General features: G+C 34.8%; 1 protein-coding gene across 16 annotated transcripts in view; it reads right to left on the reverse strand.

Moving 5' to 3' along the window:
• FOCAD (focadhesin) overlaps positions 1–12511 on the reverse strand; it is a 322164-nt gene that overhangs the window by 126110 nt on the left and 183543 nt on the right. For all 16 annotated transcript variants that reach the window (XM_055294111.2, XM_055294104.2, XM_063609849.1 and 13 more), the window contains 3 exons: positions 10912–11046; positions 7555–7605; positions 6511–6594 (listed from right to left, as the gene is read on the reverse strand). In XM_055294111.2, coding sequence (XP_055150086.1) covers positions 6511–6594; positions 7555–7605; positions 10912–11046 — 270 coding nt within the window. The remainder of the gene's footprint in view (positions 1–6510; positions 6595–7554; positions 7606–10911; positions 11047–12511) is intronic.

Below are 12511 nucleotides of genomic sequence, written 5' to 3' on the forward strand. Positions count from 1 at the left end.
AAATACTTAACAATTCCTGCAGACTGCCTTTTTCATAGGTCCCCAAAGCACTGTTCCATTGAGGAACTGCACTGACTCAGGATTCTTGCAGGGGGTAAAAGAAACAGAAAAGAAATGCTTCTCTTGAGAATAATAATCTCAACTGCAATGACGCCTTTCAACCACAACTAGTGTTCTCTTCACTAGTGAGGGAGAAGTGAAAGAAACCTGACTACCCGAGCACTGTCCAAGACAAGATTCAATTCAGATTCAATATTAAGTACCTAATTCTCAGAGGGCGGAATCAGCCATACTTACAGAGATAACTATCAAGTATACTCTAGATAGGGTATGAAAGCATCTGTCGAAATCACGCATATCAGAGAAACTCTGGCATGTTCGCAAACCTTTTGATTCTGACCAGCAGGGTTTTTCAAGTGTCTGGTCTGTGTGCATACTCACAGTCTTCCAGGTTTACTCTCATCAAGAGTTGTCTTAAAGATTCTAAACAATCCTAGTGGCCTAAAAAGTCCTGAGAAAGAAGTTGGTTCTGAGTCCTTCTGCCTTGCTTCCTGACATTTTACACATCATAGTAATGTGGGAAAACAGAAAAATAGAGTTACTATATGGCCTAGGAGTTTCACTCCTAGGTATATAACCAAGAGAAATGAAAATATATGATCACACAAAAGCTTGCATACAAATGTTCATAGAAGTATCATTTAATAGCCTCAAAATGGATGCAGCCCAAACGTTCATCAATTGATGGAATATATAAACAAAACATAGTATAAATCCATACCATGAAATATTATCCAGCCATAAAAAGGAATAAAGTACAAATACATGCTACACATGAAAGAATCTTGAAAACACTATGCTAAGTGAAGAAAGCCCATCACAAAAGACCACATCCTGTATGCTTCCATTTACAGGAAAGGTCCAGAATAAGCAAACTTCCAGAGGCAGAAGGCAGATTAGTGGTTGCTTAGGTCTTGGAGAGGGAATGGAGTAATGGAGACTGACTACTAAGAGAGTTTCTTTTAGGGGGGAAAATGTTCTAAAATTAGATTGTGGTTGCTCTGTGATTAGTTGCACAATTGTTTCAATATACTAAAACCACTAAATTGCATACTTTAAAGGGTAAGTTGTACAGTATATGAATCATTTGTCAATAAAGCAAGCAAGCAAGAAAGAAAGAAGAAAAGAAAAAAAGGAAAAGAAAAGAAAAGAAAAAGGAAGGAAAGGAAGGAAGGAGCTAGGGAGGGAGAGAGGGAGGAAGGAAGGTATGTAGGCATGCAGAGGAAGAGGATGGGGAGGGGAAGAGGAGGGGTGTAGAAAGAAAAGAGTAATGGGGGTGGGGAGTCGTGGGAGAGTCACTGCCACCACCAGAGGATCCTTGAAGTGCTGTGCAAACTATGTCAAATGACCAAATGCTTCCAGAATTATTTAGTATAGAAGGGATATGATCATTTCTGTACAACTTTTATCCTAACCTCCTATCTTGTCCTTCTGTGCAGTCAACCTAATTACTTAATACGAGTCACTGCACCTGGGTCATCAATATTTTTAAGAGCCACTAAAGAAAAAGTTACCAGATTGCAGATAAAGCAAACTGACCAACCCATCAATCTTAAATTGTCTAATTTCATATTCACATAACTGTGTGCTATATTAATTTATCTTCTATGCAGTGAATAGCATATGTCTGCATCTCAAATGTGCATAAATTTTAGCAAAGAAATTACAAATGTATAATAATTTAAGAATAGATTATATACTATATGTATTTATAATGGTATGATCACTCCTTCAATTTTGTTTTCTAATAGGTGAGCTGATTCTCCCAGACAAATTAGCACTTATTATTTATTACATCTTGGTTCCATTAAATTTCCTTTCTCCTCTGAGCACTTCTTTTTTTTTTTTAATTTTTTATTTCCATAGGTTATTTGGGAACAGGTGGTGTTTGGTTACATAAGTAAGTTCTTTACTCCTCTGGTCACTTCTTAAAAGAATTATTTGTTCCACCTTCCCTAGGCTAATACCAGTCTTTCCCCCTGGTTGTGTGCAACAACTTAATAAGGTCAATGCAAGTAAAACTATAGAGAATCAAGAGAACACAGTTGAAAGAACTCCTGTTAAGGTTATAAAATTTTGGCAATAATATTATATTAGCTGCTAAAACACTCAGAAAAAAAAAAACTGCGTATGTATCTATTAGGTTGGCACAAAAGTAAAAAACTGCAATTACTTTTGTGCCAACCTACTAAAACACACACACACACCACCAACAAAAACGACCTGCCTATTATAACCAAGCTTTGTTAAAAAACTTAAATGGAAAGTTAAAAATGATAATTTACTTTGTTTTTTTGTTTTTTTTTTGAGACAGAGTCTCGCTCTGCTGCCTGGGCTGGAGTGCAGTGGCATGATCTCAGCTCACTGCAACCTCCACCTCCAGGGTTCAAGCAATTCTCCTCAATTCAAGCCTCAGCCTCCCAATTAACTGGGATTACAGGCCCCGCACCACCACTCCTGGCTAGTTTTTGTATTTTTAATAGAGACGGGGTTTCACCTTGTTGGCCAGGCTGGTCTCAAACTCCTGACCTCTAGTGATCTGCCTGCCTTGGCCTCCCAAACTGCTGGCATTACAGGTGTAAGCCACCACACTCAGCTAATAATTTACTTTTAAAACCTGCTTCAAATTGAATATAGATACTCCTTGATTCATGATGGGGGTTATGTCCCAATAAACCCATTGTAGGTTGAAAATGTCAGAAAACAAAAATACATTTAACACACTTAACCTACCAAACATCATAGCTTACCCTAACATACCTTAAGTGTGCTCAGAACACTTATATTAGCCTACAGATGGGCAGAACCATCTGGTAACACAGAACACTATAGAATATCAGTTGTTTACCCTTGTGATTCAGTGTGATTGGGAGCTGCGATCTGATGCTGTTGCCCAGCATCACAAGAGAGTGATTTACCACATATCTTAGCCTAGCCTGAGAAAAGATCAAAATCCAAAATTCGAAGTACCATTTCCACCTAATATGTATCACTTTTGCACCATCATAAAGTTGAAAAATCGTTAAGTCCAACCATCGTAGTTGGGGACCATCTGTACTGGAAAGCGTATCCCACAAAATGCCTCACTGTGGGTTCTGAGCCGGATAACCTTTCAATCAACTTTCTGTGTCTGTAACCTATGGAAATCCAAGAGTTTGTGCATAAACAGAGAATTTTATTTGGAACACGTCAAGTATCTGCATAAATTATTCAGTTAAAAAGAGAAACAGCTTCTGATGAATGCAGTGACATTCACTTTAAATCAAAGCCAAACGGGTTACACCATATTTATACCAACCCTGAATGCATAATCAGTTCTTTTATATTATTTCTAAAATTAACCCTAGAAATCAAGAAAACAAGTTTAATTTTTAAATAGGTGAATTTTTTTAATGAAATCAAGTCAGAGAGAAAAGTATCTTCTACCTAAATGTTTATCCATTACTGATTCTTTTAACAAGGAAACTTCTCTATAGTTTTTTTGTTTGTTTTTTTTTGGGGGGGGAGGTGTGCTAAAGAAGACAGGGGAAGTGTAACTAGCTTTTATAAAAACAGAAAAAATAAAAGCTAAAAAGGAAAAATCATTCCTATCTATCTTTCAACATGAGAATCAACATGTCCTCAAGAAAGTCCCCTGAAATTTTGGAACCAATTTTAGATCTGTGTGCTTTAAGTGATTAACAGAGATCCTTTTACAAACCAACAAAATATATGCATTCAGTCAACATCCTCAGCTCTTCAGATAGGACCTAGCACTTAGTATATACCAAATAAATTATTATTAAACCAATGCAAGTATTACATGACCATCACCTCTAATCCCACAGAAATTCTTAATAACGAATGACAAGAAAGATGAGTTCATCAACATGGTATTCAAATTCTTAACTCATATTATTGTATCTCATTCAGCTCTACCATCTATCCAGTACATTACCTTAAATGTACTGTTTCATTCAACCCTAAATCTTTGTTCTGATATCTGCCAATCCTCTCTTTTTGTTCTACCAGTCTAGTAACGTTCAACAAGTTATACAACATAAATTGATGTTCAGCAATCAACAAGAAATATTTCTTAAGTAAATTTAAAGAAAATCAGTACTTTAAAAAGCAGCTGAATTACAATTCACAAAGTAGTCACATTTGTAAGAATACCTTATATATATTTTTTAGCTCTACTTGAAATTCACAATAGGCTCAAAAGTTTATTCCACAGGTTTCCATAGGTAAGAAGAGAGAATATGGACACACTTTCACTGGAAAAATAGGTAAACTTAAGTCTTCTGTGTAAACCAATTGCCCTTAGTGCAGAGTAATGTCTGTCAACAAAGAAGAATCTTAGTTTTTACATTACAGAAGTCCCACTTGACAGGAACTTCCAAAACATTTGAAAATACATTTTTATAGAAAAATGAGCTGCAGTTTCACATCACTGTTTTATAGTGTCACATCTACAAAACTAAGGTGAAGCACCGACCAGGCTGTATCCTTAGCCTTTGGGAACTTATTTGGGATATGAACACATTGAACACTTTCTGGACTTTTAGTCTTTAGGTGTTCGAACAGCCACACTGAAATGTAGCAATCAATGAAAAGAAGAAGAATGCATGGTGTGGTCTTAGAAGTAATGATTCTCCATAAAGAGATAGGTCTTCGGTATCAGAAGCTGGGGTCAGAGTGAGGAAGACTCTTTCAAACCACTTATACCCCTCATCTCAACCTCAGTTCAGAATATTCACTGCAGTGAGCTATTGTTACTTTTTGGAGTGGGTCATATCCCAGAAGGGGATTAGGGCAAGAAAAAAAAAAAGCTGAAAAGCATAGCTACAAAAGGATAAGCCTTATAGCCTTCCTTTATAGCTCTTTCCACTCTGATGCTGAAAACCCGAACATATATAGAAAACCCCAACTCTAAGTACATTTACCATTTATGTTGGAAGACATAAAGAGCTATTTATGGCTATTCAGGGATCAAAGAGTTTAGAAGAGTTAGATTAACGAAGTAGCTAACATTTGGCTGAGTATAGCACTTATAAACTCTTGCAAACATAATTGGAAATTGAATATATATCCGAAATCAGAAAAAAAATATAAACATGTCAATATTTTAAAAAGTATAGACTAAATGTCAAGAGTATGCTGGAGTTATTTAATAAAAGCTATTACTCCAGCTGGAATATTTTAGGAACAAAAGGTAAAAATAAGGGTAATTTTTATGCTGTGACTTAAATGAATAATTGCCTATTAAAAAACAAGAATAAAAGGTACCTCTCCAGATGCTGTAGCTAATCTATTGGCAGGTGTTTGCACATGAAATTTACATGCAGCTTTTTTACTTTTTCTTTCCTGTTTTAAAGCAACAATGGGTATTGCTAGTCACCATAATGCAGTCTTAAGTCCCATCTTTTTTAATTGTATGAGTCATAACACATCTTTACTTAAGTTTTCCCATTTGTGATCACTGCATGACAAGCGGTCAATCTATCCTTGTGAGTCCTCAATGACACAGGAAATCCTGCCTGCCTTAGGAATTGGTTTTACAAGAGCCTATTTTCAATCCTTTTTATACTGTGGCTCCAATTCAATTCAGTAAACAGAAGCTTGCCTGGTTCCTACTGGCATCTAATCTCAGTATAAACGCATTCCAGAAGAAAAAGCCAAACCCATTTTAATGCCTGAGGATCCCAAGGAATTCACAACAAACCTTCTTGCCACGTAACCTCAAAGACAGATTCTGAGTAATGTTACACGTAACTTCATCTAACACAATGTCTGCTTGACACTTCAGAGGCATTCAATAAACATCTGTATGCACTTGAATTCATAGTGGCACTAAATAAGAAATCAGATATTTAACCCCTTAATAGGATCTACTAATTTAAAGCTGATTATAATAGGCAGATACTAGAAAAGGTTATACGTTTTTAGTTTAGTCTAAAAACTAAGATAATATCCCACTATGTGTTAACCCTTAAAAGAGAGTGATACTTTCTTCATCCAGTTTTCTGGAGCTAACCTATATAACATTTCATAGATACTAAAAAAAAGCAGATTTTTTCATATGGCATCCCATTCTTTATCACAAATAGAGATCTTTGGCTGCACAGGTGGTATAAAATCTTAGTCTATGAAGGCCATGCTTGGATTAAAGTCCAGGATGGCATACTAGTTAGGCAAAGTAATTCCTATGAGTGACTCAGATCTGGAGCAAGCCATATACCCAGTCACCTTAAGAAGATTTCATTTGCATCACAGGTGTCTTCCATCTGCTTCAAACCTCTACAGTCTTTTACAGATAAACAAATAATGGGTATGAATTTTTATCTTGCATAGACAACAAATCTAGGCTTACATATATATTCATCAGGTAAGGATCTCCTAAGATGAGAGAGAAAAAGTTGTAAACCCTAGCAAATTAAGAAATACCAGTGAGAAAGCAGATATGCCTACCTTTTCAGGGAGATGAAGAATGGTGTGTTCTCCCGCACTAAAGTTGGCCAGGGATCTATATGCAGCATTTGCTACAATTGGGTCCTGGATAGGGTAAAAAAAAAAAAAAAAAAAAAAAAAAAAAAAAAAAAAGCAAGCAAACAAAAAAACACAACATACATTAAACATCAAATCTGGAGGGGGAAAGAAACTTTCCCTCACCAATCCCAAAGTTCCACAGTCAGTGCTTTGAAAATGGTATTAAAGCTTTGCCTAGCTAAAAGGATATTTACTAGCAATTTCAAAAGAGAGATCGAGAAATTTAATCCTCGTTTCAACAGAAAATATTGCAAAAAAAAAGTGAAAGGGTCTGTGAAGGGAAGTAAGAACAACTGGAAAAAATTATCAGCATTAAACATTTTTCTGAAGAATATGCCCAATTAAAAATGAGCAAGGAGATCAAAAATACTAAATTTTTATCCTAGTTTGAACATTAAATATAAAGTAACTCATAATTGCTCAAGTCTCCATGAAGTAGTATGATTTAGCAGAAGGAGAATAAGGAGTTACTGTCTGATAGGCCTAGGTTTGGATTCTGATTCTCCACCTATTAATAGGGCAAGTTAGCCTTTTGGAATCTAAGCTAACTTATCCATGAGTTAGGTATAACATCACCAGCAGTCTCTGTATATAATTCTTGATTGGAAACAACATCTAAAAAATGGACTGGACTTTTTGTTTGTTTGTTATGCTTGTTGGTGGGGAACGGGCAAAGCAGGAAAGGGGAAAGACCATATAAAAATATAAGATAATATCAACAGTTACTCTTCCCATCTGTCAGATTCACCAAGTATTAAGTGCACTTTATGGTAAAAATTTATTAATGGGCATAAATTGAGCATAATTTTTAAAACCAAAACTTATGAATAATCACACTTTTTTAAAAAATTGGGAACCCATTATTTCAAGGCAGTTGTAGTTTTTATCCTAAGAGTCTTATTTTACAAATGTCAAAATTATTTCCTTAGCTTTGTTCTGATTCACTGACAAGCCTTGTGATAGTACCTTGTTTTGAGTATGAGTCCAGAGGAAGCTGAGGACTTGAACTTTAAAATTCTGAAAAGTTAAACAAAAGAATAAATTGTTAAGACCAAGCTAAAACAGAATAAACAATCCAAAGTAGCAAATAATGAAAATTAAGTCATTTTTAAAGTAACACCACCAGAAATTCACTTAATGTGTATTTACCCATCATTCATAAAATGTAAATATTCAGAAACAAACTCATCTTCTAGGCACATGGATATTTTAAACACATTAAGATTTTAAGATAATGAAATTTAGAAACCTAACCATTTTTTTTATTATACTTTTAAGTTTTAGGGTACATGTGCACAATGTGCAGGTTTGTTACATATGTATACATGTGCCATGTTGGTGTGCTGCACCCATTAACTAGAGAACATGCGGTGTTTGGAAACCTAACCATTTCTTACTCTTTGTCCCTTCAAGTACTCACAGAAATGTCAGTCTTTCATGCCACTGTTCTAGCCGACCCAGAAGAGAGTTTTCCTTTCTCCAAGTGGCCATACGGCACATGGTACACCTCAGCATCTAGCATGACTAACTCGCTACGAGGTTGTACAATACTTAAGGCAGTGACTGTGTTCTTTTCATTTCAAAGACCTAAACCACAGAGCCCACACAGTTGCCCTTCTAAATCATATTAGGTTCCTCTATACCTCCTTGCCTTTGCATAGTCTAGTCCCCAAACATCAATGGGAAGCAACAGTATATTAGTTCTTCCAGTTCCAAGTCCAATAGCACAAATAATTTCCTTGGATTCTTGCTAAGAATGTTTGTCATTTTCTCTACCACACTCTCACTGCCCTTTAATTAACTGTGCTCATCAAATGTTATTATAATTATCATCACTCATACCTATCTCCTTTACCTACCTTTGAGCTTCTAGAAGGCAGGGACTGATAACATGGTATAATGTGAAAACAAAGGATATGAAACTAGAAAGTCCTGGGTTCAGACATCAGCTTTCACTTAGCTTTTTAACTACAGTCTTGGTCAAGTTACTTGCCTAGAATGTAGCAGATACTCAATAAATATTTGACAAATAAATAGGCCTCTCAAAGCTTTAGTTTCTGTAACTATACAATAAAAAATGATACCTTCCTATCAGAGATTAGAACTAATTGGTATAAACTAGTAAGAGTGCTGGGGATTGAATAGGTACTCAAAAATAGGGTTGACTATATTTATTAGTATCTCTAAGACCTAGTGCAGTTTTAATAAATATATTCTGACTCAACGAATAAGTGAAGCAAGCACTGTGCAAAGCAATTCAGAAAATACACCATAATTAAATCATGGACTCTATTTTCAATAAGCCTATGGTTCAATGGGGAAAATAATATATGCATACATATACCTGTAGTATAAAATAGAATAAATGTTCTTAGAACAGTATAAAGAACTTTGGGAACAAAAGACTCCAGCTTGCAGACAAACTCTCAAAGGATGGGATGAGTTAAAACAATCCTTTTCTTCCTAAAATATATTTTTAAATTAAAGATGGAAAAGAAAGTAATTTTAGATAGAGGGAATAATATGAACAAAGAAAAGAAACAGAAAAGTTTGGAGGAAGATAAGGACACTGTAAGTGGTTTAGTTTTATTGGAGTGCAGGATACAGACCACTAATGAGGCCAGATTCCAGAATGCTTTATGGACTTGGTGTAAACAGGTTGGACTACATTTTAGGGAAACTTAAGGTAATGAAGTTACTAGGGATAGAAATGACTTAAGAAGTACTTTGGGAAAAATTAAATTCAACTTTGGCTCACATCCAAACAAATTCTAAGTAGTTAAAAAACCAATTATCTAAACACACACAGATAAAAGTGGAAGGAGGAAGGAGGGACTCTCCCTTCTACATTTCTTCACTTCTGCTTTTAAGGGGACTATGTTCACTGAAGAGACCCCCCCTAACTGGGCAGGAAGAGATGGAGAGAATGGCCCCAAAGCAGTCTGTCTGAACAACAGAGGAACCCTAATATAAGACACCAGAGGAAAAGAATGTAAAATCTGGAAGAAAAAAAAAAATCTGGTCCAAAAGATAATTCACAACCATGGATAAGCCAACACAAAAAACCAACACACAAGCCAATTCATAAATTAACCTGTAATAAAATCTGATTAACTCAAGGTACAAGCAATACAAAAGGTATATGATTTTAGCCTCTGAAGACAGAAAGTAAATATACCCAATATGGCCTTACATTGGCTTTTAGTCTTAGCTCATTATCAGTAGCCCTGTGGACTCTCTGACAATATAAGAGCAAGTGCCTGTGAACTGCAGCCATAAGAAAGAATGTTTGTGAACTGTATACTCACAGTCACAAATTTATTCTTTTTTCAAGACCCTAAAAAAAAGGCTACATGTAAGAATAAACTAAAATATCCTGTATTGATTCAATCATTCATTCAACAACTACTTACTACATATAGATTATGCACCAGGTACTGTGATAGGTATTGTATAGCCCAATAAGGATAAATTTGATTTTATTCATTGTGCAGCATTTAGAATGAGTTGAAGTATCTTCTAAGCCTGTCTCAGTCAGATGATCTAAAACATATAAGGGACTATTATTGGAATCTGATGGCTGAAGTGGCAGTTTATCAAAGTCTGTGAAGGACTAAATCAAACTAGAAGTTTACCAAGACTACAAGTGAAAATCAACTGCTGTTCTTTGAAGGAAAAGGAAAAATGGTGAGCACGAAAAAAAAAAAAACATGGCTTACAAATGTAGAGGCATAAATGTAATTCACTACCCTCTCATGCATTTCACTCAAAGAAGAGATAATGACGGAAATATTAAGCAGTAATATATGAATCTTATGAAAAATAATCTTCCACCAAGTATTTCAACTCATTACAATGACAAACACTGAGTAATTCACAAAGTTTGGAGAGTCTGTCCTGCCTTTATTAATGTCTTTGTGGCTTATTTTTTAGAACTTAAAACATTAACAAAATGATTTTTAATGGTTGGCTTTATGAATTCTATTATTTTGGAAACACTAGTTTTACGATATTGACTTTAAAATCTTGACAATACTCTCATAATTAAAATTGGTATCCTTTACGTAAATAAGTTTTAGACATAAGATTGATGAGGAGCTATCCTTCTACTCCTCAGAGTCCATAAACATATCAACATGGTCTCAGAACAACAACAACAACAACAACAACAAAATATTAGGAACATTTATTCCAAAAGTTTTTATAACACACATCTTTAACAACAACAACAACAAAAGATTAGGAATATTTATTCCAAAAGTTACTATAACACACATCTTTCCAATGAAGAAGCAGGCAATGTGCTGAGCTCCAAATGCATACCTCATATTCAGTTGTATTGACTGTTAAGGAAGGAACTAGAGAAAATAGTTCACTCAGTGTCTTCAGAATGAGAGGTCTTGTGTCACAACTCAGCTTTGGAGAGAGAGCATTCCAAGTGGAGCGAATGCAAACAACCTGTGAAGCAAATAAAAAAGGTCAACACCTAACAAGACTCCAACCTATATAAAGCCATTAATTAAGAGTACTATATTTTATTATAAGGAAACTTAAGAAACAAATAAGACTATGCCTAGAAGATAGGATTTAATAAGGTACCACCCCTCAAATGAAATAACTTAAACCAATGTAAACTGTTGAAGTTGTGCCTGCCTCACACAATTGCTTTTTTACTACTTTGTTTTTAGTTAACCAAGTAAATAACTCTCTCCTAAGCACACAAGCTCTCACTCTCACTGACACACGCAAAATTAACTCCAGATTATCTAGCTATATACATCGTTGAAGAATCAGCCCCTGAAATAAAGCAGGTAAGATAATGCTAGCCCATTTCTAAAGCCAGGTATCCACATTTTTTAGTTTTTCAGCCCTGTTGAAACAATATCACCACTCAGAAAATTGGAGTATTAATATATATAAATCAAACACTCTCAAATCACCTTACAAGCTTTTAAGAGGTAGGAGAATAACTATAGTATTTAACACAATAATTTAAGACATCTTAAAAGTCAATTCCGGTTTTTTAAGAGGTCATTAATGATAAAATAAATCTAAAGCCCAGCAAAAACGTTATATCATTTCTAACTTGACCCAATTTTCTTAAACCAAGTGTTCTTCATTCATTTCAATATCTGGTTTTATGGATAGTCAAATATCTTCTTAAGTTCAATTCCAGCTAACACTGATGATTTTTTCACTGATAGATGTTTTATGAAAATGTTAAGACTCAGATAGGAAGAATGTAAACACAGATCAATTAGATAGGCTTTAACAAGAATTAATCTTTCTAAAATATTCTAGTCTCTTCTTTTAAGCTGTAATTAACACATACAATTTATCTCTATCTACAAATATAAATTATTTAGAAAAACTACATAAGGTAGTAAATGAAAAAATGTCAAAGATAAACGAGTAATATATACTTGAGGAGAAAGATTAAGAAGAGGCTCAAAGGAAAGACAGTAGACAGAGTATTTCTGAGAAAACTTGGATTCAGTGCATTTGCTCTTACTTTATACTTCCCGTGAAACAGTGGAATAATAAATGGTCTTTGATTTGGGATCCCCTACATGATTTGGGTTCAACTAACCTTTCCTAAGGGCAGTATTGTAGACCAGGTATGACAGTAGGCACATTTACACAAAGAAGTAACTCTGATATTATAAATCATCAGCATTTGAAATAAAACCCAAACCAATTCTCTAAAAGCTATCAATTCAGCACAACTGCATACCCAGAGTGGCACACAGTACTCAGAGAAACAATAAAATATAAAGATGATCTAATTCTTCAAAAACTTGAGACCTTATTGTAAAGGAAGAAAAAGATACATCATTCTAAATTATTGGAAACAAAAAGGTACATGATATGACTTTAAACTATTTCAACAGAAAAGAGTTTCAAGAGGAATCTACGGAGGAGG

Source organism: Symphalangus syndactylus, chromosome 9 (genome assembly GCF_028878055.3).
Source record: "Symphalangus syndactylus isolate Jambi chromosome 9, NHGRI_mSymSyn1-v2.1_pri, whole genome shotgun sequence".
Lineage (NCBI taxonomy): Eukaryota > Metazoa > Chordata > Mammalia > Primates > Hylobatidae > Symphalangus > Symphalangus syndactylus.